Here is a 22,256-nt window from a genome sequence, read left to right as displayed (position 1 = left end):
AAGTCTGTAGTTGGCACATATTGACTTCATTTTTAAGTGCTCATGCTTGAGTTTCTTGAAACTGATGCTTTCTTCTCAGAAGTTGCCATTTTTTAATGTGAAGAAAAATCAGCTTCTAATTTAAAGCTGAAATTTGCCAGCGTGCTACCTTAAGTGACTGCGTCTATTAGGTGCTGTTAAACTGAAACTCCTTTGAATGAATTATTAATAGAGTTAATAAACTTACCTCTGATGTAACGAAATGTATGATAAAAATAAAAAATGCTTTACTGCAACCAGTTTAGGTGTCAAATCAAAACACATTTAGAACAACTTTATTAAAAGATGTTCAGAAAAACAGGAGGAGTTGTTTTAGGACCTATCGTGCACTTCAGAAAAGTCATTAAATGAAATGTAATCATGCGATGTTGGAGAGGTATCTCAACAGATTTCTCAAGCTAAGGGAATTTAGGTCTGGTCTGTGTGGATGGAGAAAATCAATAGCATGATCTTGTTGGTTTTTATTTCATTTTGCTGTACTGATATTCTTCATTAGGATGCAGTTTTCACAGTAGATGGCTGTGCATAAAATATACCCAGTCAGTACATTGCTGGTGGAGTAGTTGTCAAAAAGGATGGTAATCGATGAAAAGGAGCGTGGTGTAATGAGCAGAGTAGAATTCACCTTTATACTATTTGTTCTCGTCCTGTGACTGTTGTGAGAGAGCTGTCACAGCGCTGGCTTGTACCTCAGTTTCTCCTTTGGGTGGCCACATGGATTCTAAAATCTTTGTTCCAAGGACTGTTTCCTTGGCACTCTCTGATAAACAGGTTTGTGTATCTTGTGTTACCCCTGTTGCTCTTCAGTCAAGGATGTTATCAGAAACTACATGAGAGCGTTAACAGACATTTTGCATGTCCTGCCATTAAGTAGTTGGGGGAGCAGTTTGTAATATTTTAATATAAGGGGAAACTCTGTCTCGGCATATTCATCTCATTCCTTATTGTTTATTTCAGGAGTTCTGGTCACTAATGGCAACCTTGCTCTCACCTTCCTTTTCCTGTTACCTCTTTTACATTTCAAATTTTGGCCGCCAAGACTTCCAGGGTGCTGCAGAGCACTGGAAAGAGGTGGTTTGTTGTGAGAACAGAAATAGTTGTTCTATGAATGCCTCTGCAGAAAACATCATTTCAAAGACAAGTGCCAGCACAGGGATGGAACTGGGGTGGGGCTCCAGAGCCTTCCTTGTTTCAGATAGCCCAGTTCTGCTGGTGGCGAGTCGAGTGAAGCTCCTTCTGCCACCCACTCAAGTCTGCTCCAACCCATTTTCAAATTTCCTGTAAACTGCAGATGCCACTAGATGGAGACATAATATTTTATACACTAGTGGCTATACAGATGGTAATCAAACCCACCAGCTGCTGCCTGCGCATTCCGGGCACCTCGCCAATTTACTGGCAGTATGTTGACTGGGAAGCAGACAGTGACACACTTTGATCGAAAAGCTTGTATGATGATTTTTTTTTTGTTGTAATATTATTGTTTTTTTAAAAAATGATAAAAGAGATCAAGATGTGTATCTTGATCAAAGGGTACTGCTGTCTGCTTTCCCATCAGCAACTTCTAATTTATAGAAATCAGATTGCATGGAAGGCAATCAGCAAAGGTTTGAGGTCTTTCTTGTTCTCACTGCCAAGTCATGCTGACAAGTGAGAAAATTAAAATCAGAGAAGGTAGGGAGAGAACTAGTAAAACACTGGTTGAAATATAATTATTTATAGTTCACAATTTTAATAATTTTAAGGCTGTTAAAAAATCCAGTTAAAGTGCTCCATTTGTCATTCACTTGTATTATAAAAGCACCTTAAGGTCTTTCTCTGATGGAGAGTGTTGCTTTGTGACTAATTTCCCATGGAGAAAGAAATATATCTATTACTTGTTGTCATGGAAGTATAACCTGTCTCTGGTTCTGGGGCCAAGTTTTCAAAGGTACCTCCTATCAGCTCTGTTTCTTCCATATGGAGCTGTGCATCCAGTATGATTTATAAGGGTGTATACATAATACAATGGACACCTGTAAAGAACTCTTATAAACGTGAAGATACTTTGTACAGAGGGACTTTACTGAAAATTTGTCTATTATACTTGGTAAGGTCTTTTCTCTTTAGGGTCTCTAGTTGAGTCATTTTTGGTTTCAGCTCTTGGTATTGACTCCTTCTTTAAAAGCCTATTTGTAATTTTATTTTTCAGTCCTTTCAGGCTTAAAAAACAGTTAGCAGTTGCATATGTATATACGTGTGTGTGTGTGTGTGTGTGTATTGACCGTGTTTCCATGCAGGGGTAAATATTTCTGGCCACCATAAAAGCATAAACCCAGTGGCAGTGGTGAGAATTGCTTGACCTAATTTTTAAAACCAAAATGGAAAATGACATGATAGAAGGACCTGGGATATGTGACATTTTGTCTTGATGGACCAAGGGACTATTGGAGGGAAGAAGCTTGATGTAGGTGAGGAAGGGGATAGGGCCCATCTCCAGGAGTCTTCAGAGTGTGACCTTTGATCTGATCTCTGAGTTATGCTCAGCCTTACTGCCTCTCCTCCACCCATGAGATGTGGTTGCTGCTTCCCATCACTCTTGCTCTTTTCCTCCACAGCACCAAATGAAGTCCTGTGTCCTCATCCAGCCTGCCTTTCTCTCTGCTGCCAGCTAAGCTTCCCAGCAATTAGTGATTTTCCTATCTTCTCCTCCATTTCTCTCCTTGGCAATCCAGACACATTGGATTTTCCTGCTGAATGCTTTCTTCTAAGGGTTAGATCAAAAGACAGCAACTTCAGAGTAGGCGATGTTGTGTTTCTGGGTATGGCTCTGCATTCTCAAGGGAAGATGCTGCCATCGGGTGCTTGCTCCCTCTAGGTATTTATGACATTGCTATTTAGGAAAGCTGCCAAGGAAAAGGTGCTGCTGAAAGGAATAAATAAAACCCTTTGGCATCATTGCTTCATTTTTTCCCATCAAAAGCTGACACATTGTCTTTATCTCATCAGGCAAACTGCGTGCAAACTTTGTGTTCACGTGTTCTTTGCCTATTTTTGTAGAACAGAGTTTCTCAGAGAGACAAAGCACAAGGGGAGGAGAGGAAAGGCTGCAGTGTACAACTCAATGCAGTACCCTTTAGCTTCACTTATTCTATGGCTGGCTCAAGATTTTCACTCCAGAGGTGGATGTGTTTGCTCTCTGTTCTGAGTTGTGATAGAATTCTGTATCACAGATACAGAATTCTGAGTTGTGATAGAATTTCTGATTGTGGAAATATTTGAGCAAATGTTAGATTTTTGTTGGTTGTGCTACTTGTGCGTATGGTAATTTTCTGTAAGATGTAGTTAAGAGAGTTTGTAAGGGATGAGGAGTTAAGAGACTCTTTTAGGTTGTTTTTTAATTGGAGAGAAATTATTCAGTAGAAATGTTTGTTTCTTCTCATGCATTGTTGAAACAAATTCTAAAAATCCACATTGGATTATGTGATTTGTCATGAGCTTCCTAACAAGTCAAAGCAGAATGAGATTTATGCTATTTTTCAGCAGAAACCATTTCATGCCCCAACAGAAATGGAAATGACTGTTCTCATAAACCTTCCAAGTTGAAGTGGGAGGAGATAATCTGCAAGGAGATGTTACCTTCTCAAAAACAACCTCACATCATCCAAGGTGTGGTTGGCTTTGGCAGTTTACCAGGAGGAAGCTTTACTAGATTTCAAATCACCCACCTAGGCAAGCTGTGCTGAGGCAAGGCTTTGTTTAACTCCTGCATTCACCAGACCAACCCTGCCCCTACCCACAGCTGCATTTCTATCTAACGTGAATGACAGGATTATAAGGGAGAGTTAAAACAAACACAGGCACTCACACTGAGATGCAGCATAAACAATTTTATGAACACACACGTAATCAGAGAGACTCTTTACATTGGGGCACGAAATCCAAGTGTCACGTAAGGGAGGGGGGGTTTCTTTACACTAAGGGGCCATGGTTACAACTCTGCAGATTGAAATTCCATAGAAATGGAGTTGTAAAGAAGCACTGATACCTTAGACTTATGTGAAGGGTTTGTGTGTGCTGATCAAATATTCTGGTGTTAAAATAGACTAGTTTCACATAGAGAGGTGACTGAAAACTGTAACTCTGAAATTTCAGAGAGCTGGCTTGCTTCTGCATTCCCATACTGGGAAATGTATGCTAATGGCTTAATTTTTATGATAAAAACATGAAAAATAAGTCCTTAAAATAGTGTTGAATCCATTTTCTGATAAAACAAATTTGTTTTCCCATTTGTGATTAAAATGACCTACAGTAAGATTTTTTTTTTAACTAGGTGTTAATTAAAAATATGGAAATTGATTTAAAAAACCTTGCAGTTCACAGTGGAAGAATTACCATAACTGATCTGTTCTCAGAGCCATGCCTATTCTGAGATGTTTTTAAGATGTCTAAGTTACTGGTTGTTTTTCTGCATGATTGTTTCCAAAGCAAAATGTGATTCCAATAAAAACAGTAATTGAATTTACAGTCCACAGGACAAATTGTTGTTTTAACAGAAACTTACACACTCAGGCAAAGACCTTATGTTTTAGGTCTAATAACAAAGAACACAAGCTCCCCATTTTTATGTGGCCATATATTGTGCAGTTTTCTAATGTGGCATTTTTTCTTTTAAAAAAATCTATATTGTATTTTTTAAATTATGTGAGCAGTTTTTTCCCCCTTTTAGCTCTGGATCAATATTCCTTAGGTTGTGTTGGTTTGGGGTTTTTTTAAAGCAACCTTTTAAATGTTAGTGCAGCTATTTTCTGTAGCATCAGCTGGGGATGAATCAATACAGACAAGCCTGTCCACATCTAATGCACCTAATGACTGAGAGGAGTTTGGAGAGAGTTTGTTCGTCTGGCATTTGGTGCTGAGAGAACGTGCAGAGCACAGGGCAGTTGTGTGAGGGGCTTGTCCATGACCAGCCTTGTGTGGAGAAAACGCTGATTTCAGAGGAAGTGGGTAGGAAGGGAAGGCTGTCCAAGAGCAGTGGCAGACAAAGGCAGGAGGTGGGACCTCTTTCCAGCATCAGGCAGTGACTGCTCTTTATTGTACCAACAGCAAAATGCTATTTTTCTGTGGTCAGACTTTCTCTGCAGGTGCCCCTGGGCTCTACTCGAGCCCTTTTTGTTCTGAAAGGTGGAAGGATTAAGTTTTCTTAGGTTTTTGGAATCTTGGTCCTTTTTTCCTGTTTAGGTAAAGCCTGAAGTCTGTGCTTGCTGAACGAAGAGAAGTTTGGTGGGGCCCAGCTCCAGGGGCACATAGGCTGCTCTGAACTGGTGTGTGCAGAGCATGAGACACACTGGAGATTCACACATGCTGGAAACAGCCGTGCCCACATTAGCGGGCTTTTTTTGGAAGTCTTAGAGCTGACCTGAAGCCCTGTGGAACAGTAAGAGTTGGTGAGATACTGCTGTATCTCGGATGTAACACCTGGAAATAACAGTCCGGGATAGTGCCAACAGCTGTGTGACTCTTCCCCTAGACACTCAGGAGTGCAGGAGGAGCACGTGGCGCTGGTAATAATCTCTGAGTTCCTACAGTGACCATTTGAATAAAAAAGGAAGTATTTCATACTCCTCAGCACCAGGCAAACCAGGGACCCTGGGTGAGGAAGCCAGATTTCCTAGGTTCCCCTTGGGAAAAGAAAGAGCAGACTGTGCTTGCTGCAGTCCAGGGCAGGTACATTAAGGAATTTTTAGGTTCTTAATTCATCTTAGTTGACTTCGTTGACTGTCTCTCAGGAGAGGCAATTGTTTTTGCACTTCCTGCAAGCAGGGGTTTAGGGGGTTGACAGAGCCCCTAAAGCAGGTGTGATGAATACCAGCCCCCCAAGCAATTTAATTCTTATAGGCTATTTTGTTGCCAAAGGCACATGCTCTCATGCAAATTGGTTTTCTGAGAGTATGGAATTGCAGCAAGTATTTACAAAATGTTTGAAGCCTGGTCCCAGATAGAGGTACAAAAATGCACCTGGCCGAGTTTTGTTTCACATTTTTATCATAATGTATTCAGCATTCATATTGGTTCTTTACTGATAAAATGTGGTAGAAAAGATGCACAAGTGTAAAGCTTCAACCTGATAAAGGTGGATGCCACTGCCTGTTGTTCATTGGGTTCAACAGAACTTACTGTTATGGTTTTCAGATGTGATCATATGAGTAATAAAAGGGCCTTCATTTTTTAAAAACATCTGTAGCTCTAGATAGGTGTTTCCTGTGGGAAAGGTGCTTGTGGGTTTTTTTGGTTTTTTAAAATGGCTTTAGATCCCTGTTGATTATGACTGTATGGCCAGAATAGGAGCTGGCTGTTCTTTGCTTGTTCCATGGCTTATTCCATGGCCCCTTGAAGTAGAAAGTGGGGGGGTTGATACTTTGGAGAGTCCAGACATGCAAGAGTTGCACTTTCAAGAACAAAAAAACCAAAATCGTTCACCCCTCCTGAAAATCTGTGTATTTTTTTAAATGTACTTTAAGGTTACATTAGCCTTGAGTATTTAAAATTATGAGACATATCCCAAAAAATAATGAGTTGCTTAAAAATAATTGTTTGGTTCTTTTTTCTTGTAGTCTAGTTTTTGAGCTTTCAAGATTCATGTTTTCAATATTTTCTCTGCAACCATAAGAGCTAACTTTATTTTTAAATGAAAGCTGAGATTCTCTTGTAATCCCATAACTCTAGGAGATTCGGCAATGCTAAATGCAGTGTGAATTTAGAGTGACCATTCCAAGGTGAATCATTTTGTGATGTGTTCTCAGCATTAAAGCCAACTGGGGATTTTTTTTTGTCTTGTATTTTGTCTTTCTAAATAATCTGCAAATTGGCAGCAATAATTGGAAGCTTGGTAAAAGCAGTAGAAAACAACTGCAGCCTAGTAAAATCAGGGGGTTTTGTTGTTGGCTTTTTTTCCTGTATGTTAAGATAGATTCTTACAGAATCTAGGTATTAAGGGCACTCTGCATTAAGATATCTCTAGAGAGGAAGGCTTTGGTTGTTTTTGCAGAAGCACCCTTTTCTACTCAGTCAAGCATTAAAATTGGCAGCAGTTCCTGGAGTAGCAAGAAAATCCTGGTTGTCCTCATGTAGTTACTGAAAACAGTAAGAGGATATGTAAAAGCTTTAACTCCAAGTAAAAATATTTATAACTGTGACATTGTATTTCCTTACAGTAATTTATGGGCAAAATGTAGGAAAGGAGGAACACAAGCTATAAATAACATTTCTTATGTAAACATAATGGCAGTAGAAAATTCCTTTTATTTAAAAATTAATATTGATGTTCATTAATATAAATTACCACATTTCAGATGACTCTGATGTCCTTGAGGCCAGATGTCACTGACTGATTTACAGCTTCCTGGGGGGAGGAGGAGATCCTGTTTTGTCAATGTAGGCACCAAATTGCTTCGAATAGCTATTTTAGACTAGATTGTTAGCAAAGTCAATTCACAGATCAGAAACATGGAAAACTCTTTTAGAACATATTGACTTGGATTTTGAAATGCAGGAAAAAGAGCATAAAGCCTACCTTTGACTCACTGAACTTCTGTCTCTTTTAGGAGTAGTGGTTTGAAAACTCTTGCCCAGGAACATGCGCACAGAATTTCCATGTGCTTCATTAGCAACCAGGGAATATCCTTCAGAGGCAGAGTTTTAGGCCTTCATTGATCTTAATTCTACTTTTAATATTAATACAAGTGTGTGTAGCGAGGGTGTACAGAAGGAAGCTCTGCCACCTCAGTCACACCACAGAGATCAGGTATCTGGATTAAATTTTTGAGTGCTTCATAAAATCCTTAAGTCCTTTGGACCTCGTGAATTAAATTGCTGCAAAAGAGGATGGCAGAGGCATTTGTAGAGCTGTCAGGAACCTCCTGTGGGAATGCTCGTGGGCGATGCCTCTGCAGGCAGGTGGAGTAGATTTGTTGTGTTTGCATATGCTGGCAGGTAAAAGGGGGAGGGATTAAAAAAAGCAGGCTGGTTTGAGTCAGTGCATCTCTGTCCATTAGGTATTCATTCATATTCAACCACATGAAATACAGGCATCCAACAAACCACCTCTTGTAAGTGTCTTTTATTGCAGCAGCTGAAATTCGGCACGTTTGTAGGTGTGTGGCCCTCCATGCTTAGTGTGAATAGCAAACTAATGTAAAGCCTGTATTACAGAGTTTGTTTGATAGCAAAGCTCACATATATATGAGAGAAATCTGTGCAGGCCTCTGGTAGGATAAGGTCCCATGGCATACAAGTAAAATGTGCACAGGTGATATGAATATAGAGAATAATGCACAAAGAACTCTCTTTTTGAAACTCATCTGCCGTTCGTGTAAATCAAACCTATATCCATTGAAAGGCTTGGAAAGATACTACAAGGCTTTAGAAGGGGTCCATGTTGAATGTGGGATCTTTTTTCCAATCCTTATAAATAAATTATTTTCCTGTGTTTGGTAAGTTTAGCTGCAGAGAATTTATGTTAAGACTGTAGAAGGGAGTACAGAATTTCAGGTAATGTCAAGCTGAGAAGGTGGTTTTAAAGTATTTCTGTGATACAAAAGCCATCTATCAAAGAGGCAAATCACCCCCTCAGTCTTTTTTCTCATTTATGAAATAAGTAAACATAAACTCTGAATTCTCATTTTCAGCAAGTACGTTAGTAAAGCCAAACTGACCTTGACCTTAGCTTCGCTAATTCCCAAACTCTGATATTTATTCCTGGAGTAGATTGTTTCCCTTCATACCACATACATAAATACTGCAAACCTTTCCAGTGCCTTGAATTAGAGTGTAAGTAAATAGCTAGTTTTAATCTACATAATGTTTTGAGAGCAGACATTCTGTGCTATGACTATTAAGATATTCCCAGCAGCCATTTCTGTAATACTAAAACCTCTTATATCTATTATTAAAAGTAACACTATCAGCCAGGGCTTGTTATGTGCCACAGAAACTTTAAATAATAAAATACAGCATGGATAAAATCTGCAATAATAGTAACTTAAGCAAAATTAATTTAAGTAACAGATAACATCTGGGAGAAAATGCAGTGGTATATTGGTAAGTTATACAAAGCTAATTTTATAATAACTACCACATCTGTGGAACTCACTTTTAGAATGCTTTACCAATCTTCTTTCCTGTTATTATTCTGTTTTAGAAATTTCCCTGTGTACTATTTTTCTGTCTTTTCTCTGCCTACTTGTAAAACGGCAATTTGCTACCTCTCAGCAACAAGAAAAGTGTGTGAGTTTATCTGTGGAACAACACACTTTTTATACAAACCTGTCTTTATACACACTTGTACCAGTAAGAATTGCAGAGCAGGGCTGTGGCACGGGGCTGTGCTCTGAGAGCAGTGTCTGCACCAGCTGCAGTTCTCAGCTGGGCTGGTGCCACTGGGCTGGGAGGTGGTGCTGACCCATCAGTCCCAAGTCAAGCTGTGCTCACTTCTGCAGCCAAGCGGCCTCCTGGCACCCCACCTCACCTCAGAACTGATAGGAATAGTGCACCTAATTGTCCCTTCAGTCTCTCTCAGAGCAGCTGACACTGATATGCCAGCTACATTTGTGCAACTGCCTCACAATGTCTTTATGTTTGAATTCCTGTGGACCCGCTGGACCGCAGTGTGCAGGAAAATATTGCCAATTAATTTTTAAGGCATTATCGTCTTGCCAAACTGTTTCTCACATTTCGATAGTTATATTGATTCAAGAGGACACTTTGAGTAATACATCTTTGTCATAGTGAATAATGCTCACATAATGGCAAATCTTCAGGAATTCAAAAAAGGAGAGTGAAGTTTTTAATGTAGGTCAGTGGAAGTAATTCACCATAAATTTACTCAGTCTTCAGAAACTAGCAACATTTTTTTAAAGCTTCTGTGACTGTATAAAACTTACTGTGTCTCCTTCTCTGTTTTTAAATAGATTTTACTACAGAGCCATTGGTGCTATTAAACATGAGGTTTTGTTCAAAGGAAACACAAAGACTTAATTGTATTTTTAAAGGAAAGTATTGCATCAGAAGGATTCATTTAAATACGTTTGTTGGCTTCGGGCTCTCACCACAATTCATTCGTTCTAATTTTCCCCTGGACTTGTTAAGGACACAATGTATAGAAAGGAGCAATGCAGAATGGCATTTTTAGGTCACTATATTTTGGCTGTAAACTGTAGTCCTGCTCATAAACTTGTTATTACTAAACAAAAAGCTTCATATTCTACATTGAAGTTTCACAGTCTTTAAAAACAACTTTTGGCTGAATGTTGGGACTATTATGGCTCATTAAAGAGACTAGTTCTGCTGTAATTTAGTTATTTCTTAATGATCCAAGGGTTATTATTAGACATGGAACAGATGAGTAAAGAATGGCTCTCTGTAAAAAGACGCAGTGAAGTAAAAATATTATTCAGAAAAACAGAACCTCTGAAAATCTTATGCATGCAACAAAAGTGTATTTGATTGGTTTGGAATTGATTCTAAAAACATGGTCTATTTTTATTACATAATTTGACCTTTTTTTCAATTTGGACTGGAGAAAATAAATGGAATTATAATTTAATCTAAATAAAATATATATATATTTAGTTAACAGGTAACTAAGCAAAAAATATTATTTTAAGGAAGTAGAAAGTAATTTTGAATTGTCATCCACTTCAACTAATATTTTTTAATAAGAAAATATAAGGTAAGAAAATTGAGATAGTTGCTAAATTAAAAAAGCTCTAGTTTTTTTAAGAAATAGAATTTGAAAACAAAGTATCTTTATTTCTGATAAAAATACAATTTGAGCAAGTTTTTTCATTTTGATTCCAAAAGCAAACTTTCTGACTATTTCTTTTGTGACTATGTAGGCACTGACAAAGTGCTGAAAATTTAAATTACAAGTGATAAAAGAAAATGCTTCTATAACTCTGTTTTTCTCCTCAGTTATAATCTGCAAATCTTTCTGTCAGTCTGTTAGGTTCTTATAAACATGAGCTAATGCTATCTACCTACTTTACTGAGCTCACACATAACAGAGAACCTCGGAGGTAGTGACAGAGTCCAAACAGAAGTTGTGAATAGATTTAGGACTACAAAAGAGATTTTTATTGTAATGAAGTGGCTAGGTCTGACTTTGTATTTTCAGTTGTTGCTGTCATTTCTGCAGATGTATAGAAGCTTTAATATTTTCAGCTTGTTAACTGCAGCAAGTAACTAAATGACCCAAATATCAACCTAGCTAGAATTTCAGAAGTATGAGGGAATTAATTTATGGGAATTGCAATTACCCTGATGTGAATTAATGTCGTTTACTTACACCATCCAAGCAAAATCCTGTTTGTAATCGCTGACTCAGAACTGGAACATCTGCCTCGTATTCTCGACGGGCACTTTCCCTGTAGAGGCCCCAGCACACCATTTCAGTGCTGTACCCTGCTCCTTGCTTGGTCACAAATGCCTTTTTTCGCCCTATTTGGCACATGTGTTTTCTGTCATCCATTTTTTTTAAGTAGGACACAAAGCCTTGTCCCTTTAGAGGAAACAGGGCTGCTTTTGCATCACTCCTGAGAACCTGAGCATGGACTTGGTGCTTCATCCAGCTGCTCCAAGTGGGAAAAGCCATGCCCTTGTCAGGGCATTCCTGGAGCTGCAGCTCCCATGGTCCCCCTCTCTGCAGTGAGGTTCCCGTGGTCACAGCAAAGGAACAAGAAGCAGCAAAACTTGGACCATTAGCAACTCTTAAATTATAGTTACATATTAAAATAGTTTCCTTATTTGATTTAGTGTCACTGCAACTTCACTCCAACTGACTCCTTTGATACTCCCCTGCAATTCCAGACTGCAACAACGTCCCTGTTCAGAAGTGACAAATTTGCAGTGGGAAGACAGAATGTTACCTAAGCACTGTGTTTTCTAAACGTAATTATCCACATGAGTAAGAAGCTGTAGTGTTATGAAATTATGAAAATCATCTGTTCTTTCCAAGCATTATAAAGAGGGCCCCTTGAGATGCAACTAGAAATTAAAGCTGATCTATAATCATTTTCAGAATGCTTTCCAATTCTGAGCACCTGGATAGTAACAGAAAGAAAAGGTATTGTTTTTTGCTGTTTGCCAACCATTTCATTTCCATAAAAAAAAAACCAAAAAAAAACCCAAAAAAACCCAAAAAAAACTGCAAGAAATCTCTGAGCAATAATTAAACATAAATTACTTTCTTCTCTTTCCTTTTTTTTCCTATTTAATACTACCAGAATGAGATTGAACTTGACCAACCTGCAGTTTCCCCCTCGGCTTCAGCAACAGAATCTCAGGTACAGTTTTGTTCCTTTTCTTTTTTTTAGGGGGGTGGGGGGGTGTTAAGCTGTTTTTCTATCAATTTCCATTGGATCCCAGTCACTGATGGTATTTATTCTCTAGAACATAGCATGCATTCTCTTCTAAGATGGAATGAAAGGCTTTTAATGCATTAATCAGTCAGCAGAGGACATTTATTTGAGTGGGCCCATCTGGGCTCTCGCCCTGTGGGAGGATATGTCTGCCTGGCCTGGGCAGCGTGAGACAGCCACGATGGGCTCTGTCAAGGCAGTGCTTCCCAAAAGCAGCTCTGTGTGTTGTTGCCTCTCCTTGTGCTGGTGCTGCTGGGTCTCAGAGAGGGCAGGAGGATGTTCTAACTCAGTGTTTCCTCTGGCTGGTTGCTGCTAGGGGTCTGACCGGGGGGATTACCTGCAAGAGCCCTGTCCGGAGGCAGCATCTTCTGGGGCGGATGCTGTAGCTGGAGTCACTGCTGAAGATGAGAAGTCTGCAGTGTGTGAAATCCCAAATGAAATTATTGGCAACCTTGAGGTACTATTACTAGAAAGCTATTCACTAATTCTGTCTATGGTTAATTAGCTAGCTCAGTCTTAATGAATATAAACTGTGTTTGTGCTAAAGCTGGCAAAAAGCACATCCATATGCTGTAAAAATGTGAATTAGCCTCTATAAATAACTCCTAGTTTAGTCAGCTTACATATGATAAGATAAAAAAATACTCAGTAATATGACAACATATATCTTCAGCCTTACTATGTGTCAAAAACACAGTCCAAATCCTGCTCTCAGTGATGTCAGTGATAAAATTCCTTCTTGGGGGTTCAGGACCAGCTGCTGTGCTGGAGTATATGCAATGTGTGCTTAATATAAATTGTTAGATGCATCTATGTCACACATCCTTCAATTTGTGTAAGAAATGACTCACTTATGCCAATTTTAGTCTTTGTCTGATAGGTGTGTGACTACACAAGAGCTGTCCTAATGAAACAGATCAGCTGTCAGTGTGTGGTCTTCAGACTCTGAGGGGTCCATGATTTCTTTCTGTGAGGTTCATGGAAGGGAAGGAAGCTACTGTCACTGGAATTAACAAGAAATTATTGAAAGCCAGAGAACATATTTACTAGAATAGATTTGCACCAGGAAGCTGCTGGAATTTGGTCTTACTGGCAACAGCCAGGAGGCATTAGGCACTTTGAACTTCAGATACAGCACATTAGACACTATTGACTAAGCAACAGTTTAATAAATACCTAATATTATCTGAAAATACTGTGATATTGGTAAATTGCTTTACTTGGACTATGCATCAATGGGGAATATGAATTAGAATTATTATATGAATTATTATGTGAATTAGAGTAGATCAGATCGACCTATTTGAGTTCATATTCCATTTCAACATGTCTTTAGAAATGGGAGGGAATCTCTGGCCTGTGTTATCTCATTCCTGTCCCTATCAATAGAAAAGAGTAAATACCTGGTTTTCACTTGACCTTCATGCCATTAACATCAGTGCGAAGAGTTTTTTTCTTTACACGATTGCATAGATGAGAAAAATGTTTGTTTTGTTTGGGTTTTTTTTGGGTTTTTTTTTTTTTTTTTTTTTTTTTGCAACTCTGGCTCTGGTTTTTTTTTTTTTTTTTTTTTTTTTTTTTTTTTTTTTTTTTTTTTTTTTTTTTTTTTTTTTTTTTTTTTTTTTTTTGTTGCAACTCTGGTGGTATACAAAGAAAATAATTTCCCTTCAGGTTTTAATTCTTTCGCTAGTGTATCATTCTCACCTGTTTTCTCAGTTTCTTGACCTCCCAAGAAATCTTATAATTAGATTTTTACCTGATTCATGATCAAACTCCTACCATTTTTTGTTATGTGTGAAATATGGTTTCACAATCTGCATTATGTCTCACCATATGCATTAACAAGCCAGCTGTTGCTCTAATTGAGTCTAGAAAATAACTTTTAGTTGGATATCACAGTGCACACTCAGTGGTCTCAGCAACAGCCATAGGAAGTGTGCTGGCAGACGATTTTCAGTGGAGGTAGGACCAGAGACAGAGGTGTGTAAAAACTGGAGAAGAAAAGGCATCTGGAGTGGCTGGGAGTTGATTAGCTTAGAGAGTCACTGTTCCAGCAACCAAGTATACACATCACATAAAGGGATGAAGACATATTTGTTGATTCTTGAATTGAATATGGTGAAGGCCATTTCCAAAGATTAAAAGTTGAGAATGAAATTCCAGCCTTTTTGTTCTAATCTGAGCTACTGAAAACTTTGAAAACATTCCAGCTGCGGTTACCCATTGATATATTGCAGGATAGCACTAATAGGTATTTCTAGGACTGACAAGCCACAAAGTTCCTAAAATGTCAAGTTACTGCAAGTGCTTCTGGTACAAATCCATTTGCTTTATCAAAATTACCTGAATTCCATTAAGAGTGTAACTCTGAGTTTTGGAACAGTTTATGCAGAGTTTGTAAAGGACATGTGAGCCTGTCCCAGTTGTTTAAACACAACTTTATGACTCTTAGAAATACTGTCATTGCACTCCTTCCATTTCTCTTGTATTTTTGCAGTGATCAATGCTCATACTGAAAAATATACGTAAATTACCCCTAAAACACCAGTGTTTGTGGCCTTTTTTCCAGTGATCCCACATTTCCAAATGCCATACAATCAGAGATTGCTATGCATTATCACTGCCAAAGATTTCATTAGAATACATCACAACCCCTGTACCTTCCCCACAAATGTTACATTGCAAATCAAACACTCAATGTCTACAGCAGTTTGGATTTCCAGAATGAGATGCATATTCATAATTGTGTTTGTAATTAAGACAGACAAGCAGCATCACAGAAATACGTTTTTTTATTGTTCATTTTCAGTAATGCTTTTTAATTCCAGCACTGTTTCAATAAAACACATTACACTAGAGAACAAACATCTGCAGCAAAGGCAAACAGTAGCAACAACCAGGTCCCAAAGCAATTTTTCTGATTTGGTGTCTATTGGTAAAGGCTGTCTGAGAATACAGGAAAATTAGCCTATCTCCCAAGACAAGGTTACGTGAGGAATGGCTGTCCCAGATCACTTCCTGCTCATGGCAGCCATGCCATCCATGGGAATTGTGCACGGCAGCGTGATAACGTGTTATCATGTAAGGACAGACGGGAGCACCGTTCTGTCTGCAAAACAGGAAGGTGTGGAGGATAATGTCTGCCTTGCTGCTCCACGCTGTGTCAAAACCACAAAGACAATGTGCAGCCTAAGATAGCTCCATCATAACCACTTCTTTCTCTGATTTTCTTTACAGGCAGACTTAAATGAAAAGCTGCAAATGCATGAAGAAGCTTAGACTTGGAGAACAGAAAAATCGAAAATTCCTAAATAGCCAGATAAGAAAGGTGATGCTGGGTTTTGCAGGAATTGGGCAGTAGGGGATGGCACATTGAGAGGCTGGCTCACTACCTGAACCAAATTATTTTTGTGTAGAGGAAAATGGTTCTGTTAACATTTACCTGGAAGTATTTCATCCCAGTTCCTCAAATTTACGGTGTTCTGACGGCGTTGTTGCTTAGTTTAGACTTAAGTTGGAGATTATAAACAGAAGGACACATAATTAAAACATGTTGAAGTTCAGTTTATTTCTGAATACAAATTCTAACTTAAAAAAAAAAAAAAAGCTGCAGTTTCACTCTCCCAGTTGTGAAATACTTAACAGTTTCTGCTTTACACCTATGGTTTTTTTCAGGAAATGTTGCTACAAGGAAAATACATAGAGGGAAAACATTATTTTGAGGCACTGTAGATATAATAGGGAGAGAATTTAATTAACATGTAATTACGCACCTTGCACTGTAGCTATTCATTAATAATATGTATGTTATTTTATTTTAATTTTCTTCCTAAGCTTTAAAAAAAATTTAATAGCTTACACTTTCTTTCAACCATATTAAAATTGCATAACTGAAGAGTTTGCACTTAAGATTCCAAGAAGAGTTTCTTTAGATTTCAGTGGATTTTTTTCTGGAATGCATGTATCCTTTCATCTGAGAATGTTTCCATATTTTGTCAGACATTATAGAAATGTTTCATGCTCAAAAGGAATCCAATCAAATAAATGACCTCAGAAGAACCGGTTGAGCATCTCTGTTTCAAACTTGCAGCCTGTATTTGTTGTGTCACAGAACTCTGTGCCCTAGCAAGCATGTGAAATACAAGTCACACTTTGAAGCATAAAGGCTGGATTGGATTGCATGTTTAGTGGAATACATGAGAAACAGAGTATTTTATTCATTGCATTTTCATATTTATTTACCACTAAGTAAAAAGTTAGATTTTGTTTAATTTCATCCTCATTTTTTGGTGTTGGCAAATGAAAAATTCAGCTATTAAAAGGTGACTGTTCTGCTTTGAACAATGAAGGAATTATTGAGGCATTATTAGTTTTACCTTTAAAAAAATATTTTGATTCCTGGTTATATTCTTTGTTGTTTTATTCCTGTGAAGTATGATTTTTTTTTGTTAACGAAACTTTCTGAAATCAGAATGTCCTTTATTTTGATAACATAAATCCATCTCCCAAGACATTATGCTAATGTCACCATTTCCCTAGTTTTGAACTCAAAGGTGAGAACAGAACTTTTGAAGAGAGCTGTCCATATGACAAAGAGTATTTAAAATACTTTTTAGTGAAAATGTGTTATTGGCAATTTAGCATTGTTTAGCACTTCAGACCTAAATCTGAGGGCTGCAACATTCCTGCTGTAGTGCTAAACAGAAAGGGACTAACTATGGTTTATATTAAGACCAATGCTAAACAAAGACTTTTGCCCGTAGCTCGCTCTCCCTCTCCTAGATTTTGTCGAACCTCTGGGAAATTTTAAAATGCTTTGAAGATGAGAAATAGTGTATGAACCTCAAGTATTACTGTGATGATTTGTTAGCAGTCAATCTTAGTACATATGCATAACAGCTGAAGTAGTGCAGAAATCCAGAGTGAAGTCCAAATCCCACAAACCGTTTTCGTAACCAACTTTCTGCTGAACTAAATAATGCTACCAATAAAGAATAGACGCTGGGATTTTTGGGGAGTGGGAAGGAGGATGGTTAGGAGCCTGAGGGAGGGAAGATGAGTAAAAGGTAGACATAGCATCTCTCTAAGCAGTCAGAGTGTGAGTTCTGACACAGCATATGAACATTGAATTGAAGAATTCTTTAATGTCTTCAGAATGTTAATATGAAATGCAAAACATCATGCTTTGGATAGATGGGTAGGAACAAAATGTTCAGATGCAATATGGTGCATTAGGAACAGTCTCCATTCTGTATTCCTGGCTTTCCCATTGGTTTAAATCAAGCTTGCTGTTTCTCCAGTCTCTCATGTCATGTTGAGTTACTGCTGTAGTCATCTCTAAAAATAATTATGCTGTCATTCCTTGGACCTACACTTGAGGCTTTGGTCTTACTATCTTTGAGTTTTTTTGGGGTTTTTTTTGCCACGCTGTTGATCTAACAAAGTTCTTTACAATGCACATACATAGCATAGTTCTTAACAGGTTCCCACCCTACAAAGCTCTCAATTTAAAGCAGATAGGTCTTGTAGAAATGAAGGGAGGAGATGTTGTGTTCTACCTTGTCTGCCAGAGAGGTGGTGGTTTTCCAGGGGTAGAGGACAGATGAAACAGTATAGTTTCCCCTATATAAGGTATAGTTTCTCCTATATAATATTAATGCTTTTTAGCATCTTCATGGCAAAATCCTGGTCTGTACTAGCATTTTATAATGAGACAGCGCACAACTAGTAATTATCCTCTGGTAAAAGAAAGGGTCTATTTTCAGGCAGTGCTTTTCTGCATTACACTGACAGTGTGATGGAAGTTTAGATGGAAAGCAGCTTTTCTAGTAAGAAGCTGGCTTGAAAGTGATGGGAAAGGAGACAAAAAGAGAAGACAGTTTTTTACCTGTTTTATAGTATTTTTTCATGACCTTTTCTTCTCAAGCATTTCTTCTCTTCTTTTGCACTGAATTTTGATTTGAATTTGAAAATTGCCACACTGTTTCCTTCCTAAAATTGTAACTGGCATTCCTAGAAAAATTGTTTTCCTAGAAAAGCTGCTGTGCGTAGGCTTCAAATTCAGCTTTTCATAAGTGAGAATAAGGCATTTTCTTCAATAACCTACACAGCCAACCTGACCACAAAACATGGGCAAAGTCAGCACTGGCCTGCTTCAGTCGGGCTCTTCAGCACATGATCCAGCTGACACTCAAACATGTTCATCCAGATGGGCATGTTGCACTTACCTGAAAAGCCTCTGGAGCACAGGTTTGGACCTGGGCTGACCCAGAAGGGATAGAAGAGAGAACCACAAAGTTCTGTCAGCTGGTAGTCTAGGGGGGGCTGTTCAAGGTGAAATCCCCTCTGCTTTTCCACCACCTTTCACAAGGAAGTGACAGCAGTGACAAAACACTGTGCTGCTTGCCACGAGCAGCTCCAAACTGAGCATTTGGAATAAGCATTTCAGCCCATTTTGTTGTGGCACTTTGAGTGTGCAGAGCAAACTTTGGGCTCCAGCAGTTGTGGATTCAGATCACGTGTACAAAAAAAAAAAACCAAAAAAAAAAAAAAAAAAAAGAAGAATCAAAGGATAGTTGCAGTGACTCATGTAATTGTGAGTCCCATTCAGATGCAGAGCCTTAAAGAGGACATGAAATTAGTAATGCTGCAGAAAGAACAGAATGTAAAATATTTCCAGAGCAGAAACAACCTGACTTTTTGCACAGTGGACTGCTTTAAACACAGTAGTGCTACTCTAAAGGCTGTGCTGTCCTTGACTTAACAGAGGGTGCACTAAGCAGGAGGTTTGTTCATGCACAATTCTTCACTCACTGGGCCTGCTGGGAGTTGTGTTTATTTTTAATGTGTTTTTGAATGTTTCTGCAGCTGACTCAAAGAACAGAAAAGGAAAAGGTGAGTTGTTACAAGCACCCCACCCAGACAGGGTAGGGGGAACAAGAGGGGAGACCTATGGCCTTGACATCAGGAGGCTGTGAGGAAGAATGGTCCAAAAAATTGTTCTCCTAAATGAGAATGGTACTTCTGTGTTCCTGGAGAAAGGCTGGTGGAGCTGTATCACTTCAGGATGCCAACGTGCATGGTCATTCATGGTGGGAGCCTCTGGAGGTTGCTTTCAGCACCTTTTAAGGTGAGCCTGTTCCCCCGGTGACTGCAAAGGTGGCATCAGGATTTTGCCTCCCTTCACTGAGGTTGGTCTACATGAGTATCTCAAAGTTTTCATTTCTCACTTTCCAGACATTTCTAAAGATCTTTCATACAACATTTTCTTGACATTTGAACCTTACATCTTTTAAACTTGAGCCAAGACAATTTTTTTGTCTATTTTTATGATTGTATTGATTGTAGCATAAAAAATGTCTTATCTGTGTAGAGCAGGATCCAAGTATCCCAAGCTGCTACCTTTGGCATTGGCTGTGGGAGATCCTTAGCAAGGAGTATAGGAACAGGGCATCCTAAGGGCATACCCCTGCCATGGACTGGTGCTTTAGAAACTTGTGGAGCCAGAGTATGCACCCATGGATTGAAATCGAAGGAGTTGGTCTAGTCCGTTTTTGACCTCAGCTGTGCTCCTGCCCACCATACTATTCAGTGGCAATAAGTTCCTCACTGTCATTTTTGTGTTGTCAATGAACCCCAGCTGCAGTGGATACTGAAGGCTCAAATTTGCTCAGCTCAGTGTCTTTCAAGATCCTCAGCTGTATTGGTGGCTTGTATGTCTGGAGAGTGGATAACCAGGAAGACACTGACTTTTCATGTACAGCAGGAGCAGCCGAGACCCAGGTAAGAGAAAGCATCTGTCAGTCTCTACAAGACTCAGCCAGCATTTATGCCCTGTTACTGTTTGTCACTTCTTTTTGTGCCATATCTAACTTGGATTAATCCTCCTGAGCAGAGATGCATCATTCAGTCTTCTTCTGTGTGTCAAGGGACACACAAGTGGCCCTGCCTGGACAGAAGGATACTGACAAAAGGAGGAAAAATTACCATCTTTGGTCTGTCAGGCAGACAGCAAATAGTTTGCTATTCTAATCATCAGAGCAGTGAGTTTCCTTGGAGCATGTAAGTCATGAATTACCACGCAGCTCTGAGAGGAAACTTTGCCCTTTGATTGTTTTCCAAAGAAATGTTCTCAATTTCTTTACTGCCAAATTCATATTACAGATCATGCTAACAAATTTTCCCAAGCCTTCTTGACCTTCTCCCTCCTTTCCAGTAGTAGAAGAAATTTCACTCATGGCAGGGAGATGTTGAAGATTGCTAAATTTTGCTGATTTAGGAACAGAGTGAATGAAACAAGCTTAAAAATATGTAGATAGCGCATTTCAGAATGCAGTTAGCTCTGCTGGTTAGGAAAATGAAACTTGTGATAATTCTGCTGTTTGACAGTGTGTTAGAAAATTGCCTGCTAAATGGGTAGGTGGGGAGGCTGCACATGCTCCCTTATGATGATGGCACAAGTGTGTGTATGACCCTGGGGGGCCCTGCTTTGGGAGGGTATTGGTTTAGGTTTATTTTTCTCATTTTTCCTGTAAGTCTGTGCCTGTTCTCGCCGAAGTAAGACAAGGTAACAGCAATGCTTTGCTTCAAACGAGGTGTTTTACGTTGATTGGAGCTTGGGGGGCTCAGTGTTCAGTAGCACCACTTTCTCTGTTACTGACTCATTTGTAAACAGCAGAGTGAGCCTGAGAGGCCTCCAGCCTGAGTTAGGATTTTGGGGTGTTTTCTGAATGAACAAGGTGAGAGGAAGACACCCCTTTGCAGTGCTTCCCTGCTGCTGGCAGTTTCGGTATGCAGCTGTCACAGGGCAGTTTTGCCACTAACCCCAGTTTTTTATTAGAGTTTTCTTACCCGGCATCTGTCTGGATAAAAGAGGGATGCAGATTTTTGTGTTGGTTTTGCTCTGAGACCATTCCAGCCTTTTTTTGAAATGTCGCATTTCAACTTAACAAATCTCTGGATCATGCAGTTCTGATGCCCCAGAAACCATTTTCAGTGACATACTACAAAAGCAGGACTGATACAGATCTCTTGACTGCATTTCAAAGACATACCTTTGGATGACAGGGTTGCAGATGAGACTTTAATTCTGTAGAACTCAGTGGAAATATGTTCATTTGCTACTAAAGCCTCTTGCTTTAATTTTTTTATCTTCTATTCTAATTTTCTGTGAGTAATATAGATAGGGGGCTGATCTTCTATTGAAGTAGGGGGATCAATTATTCAAGTGAATTTTGTTACTATCAATGCCAATATTTCTGTGAAATTATTATTCTGTAGGGCTACATGAAGGAATGTCTTTGTTATATATGTCAGCTTTCAATACTGTCTCACTAATATAAATTATGAGGATGATTTTTAAGCCCGTGATCTGAGTTTTACTAACTCCCTACTCAGACAAAATGCTTCTTGATCTCACTAGGCATATTTACCGTGGCGTGGCTCAGGTGTGCTGGAGCTGGGCTGGGCCTGGGGCTGGGGCAGCAGCCAGTGATGAGCTGGGGGAGCTGGGCAGGAGCCAGGACAGCCAGGATGAGCCCTGCTACTCCCTCATGGTGAAAGGTGGCTGCCACACCACGGGAGAGCCTCACTTCTGCTGGGGGTTGTCTCTGAGTGAAACCAGAGAATCCATCAGGCTCAAAGCAAGAATCGGGATCTGTTTGCACATCCCTGCATTGCGTCCTGAGCAGGTTAAACACGTGTGTGTGTGTGTGTTTGTGTGATGGTATTGAGAAACAGAGTGATTTAGATGGATGCACATTATTCCTCAGCTCTGTGTCAACAATCAAAAAAGAGCTTTTGGATTTATTAGTTCCCAATCCT

The 22,256-nt window shown here is 39.1% G+C and overlaps 1 protein-coding gene across 1 annotated transcript in view; it reads left to right on the top strand.

Annotated features, from left to right (window-relative positions):
• CABCOCO1 (ciliary associated calcium binding coiled-coil 1) overlaps nucleotides 1-16,493 on the top strand; it is a 51,413-nt gene extending 34,920 nt beyond the window's left edge. The window contains exons 6-8 of the mRNA XM_041404951.1: nucleotides 12,300-12,359; nucleotides 12,751-12,891; nucleotides 15,672-16,493. Coding sequence (XP_041260885.1) covers nucleotides 12,300-12,359; nucleotides 12,751-12,891; nucleotides 15,672-15,713 — 243 coding nt within the window. The 3' untranslated portion in view covers nucleotides 15,714-16,493. The remainder of the gene's footprint in view (nucleotides 1-12,299; nucleotides 12,360-12,750; nucleotides 12,892-15,671) is intronic.
• The last annotated feature ends 5,763 nt before the right edge of the window (nucleotides 16,494-22,256 follow it).

The sequence above is a fragment of the Onychostruthus taczanowskii genome, unplaced genomic scaffold (genome assembly GCF_017590055.1).
Source record: "Onychostruthus taczanowskii isolate IOZ18803 unplaced genomic scaffold, ASM1759005v1 scaffold22, whole genome shotgun sequence".
NCBI lineage: Eukaryota > Metazoa > Chordata > Aves > Passeriformes > Passeridae > Onychostruthus > Onychostruthus taczanowskii.
Note: the sequence above shows the minus strand (reverse complement) of the source record. Positions and strands in the feature narration are given on the sequence as shown.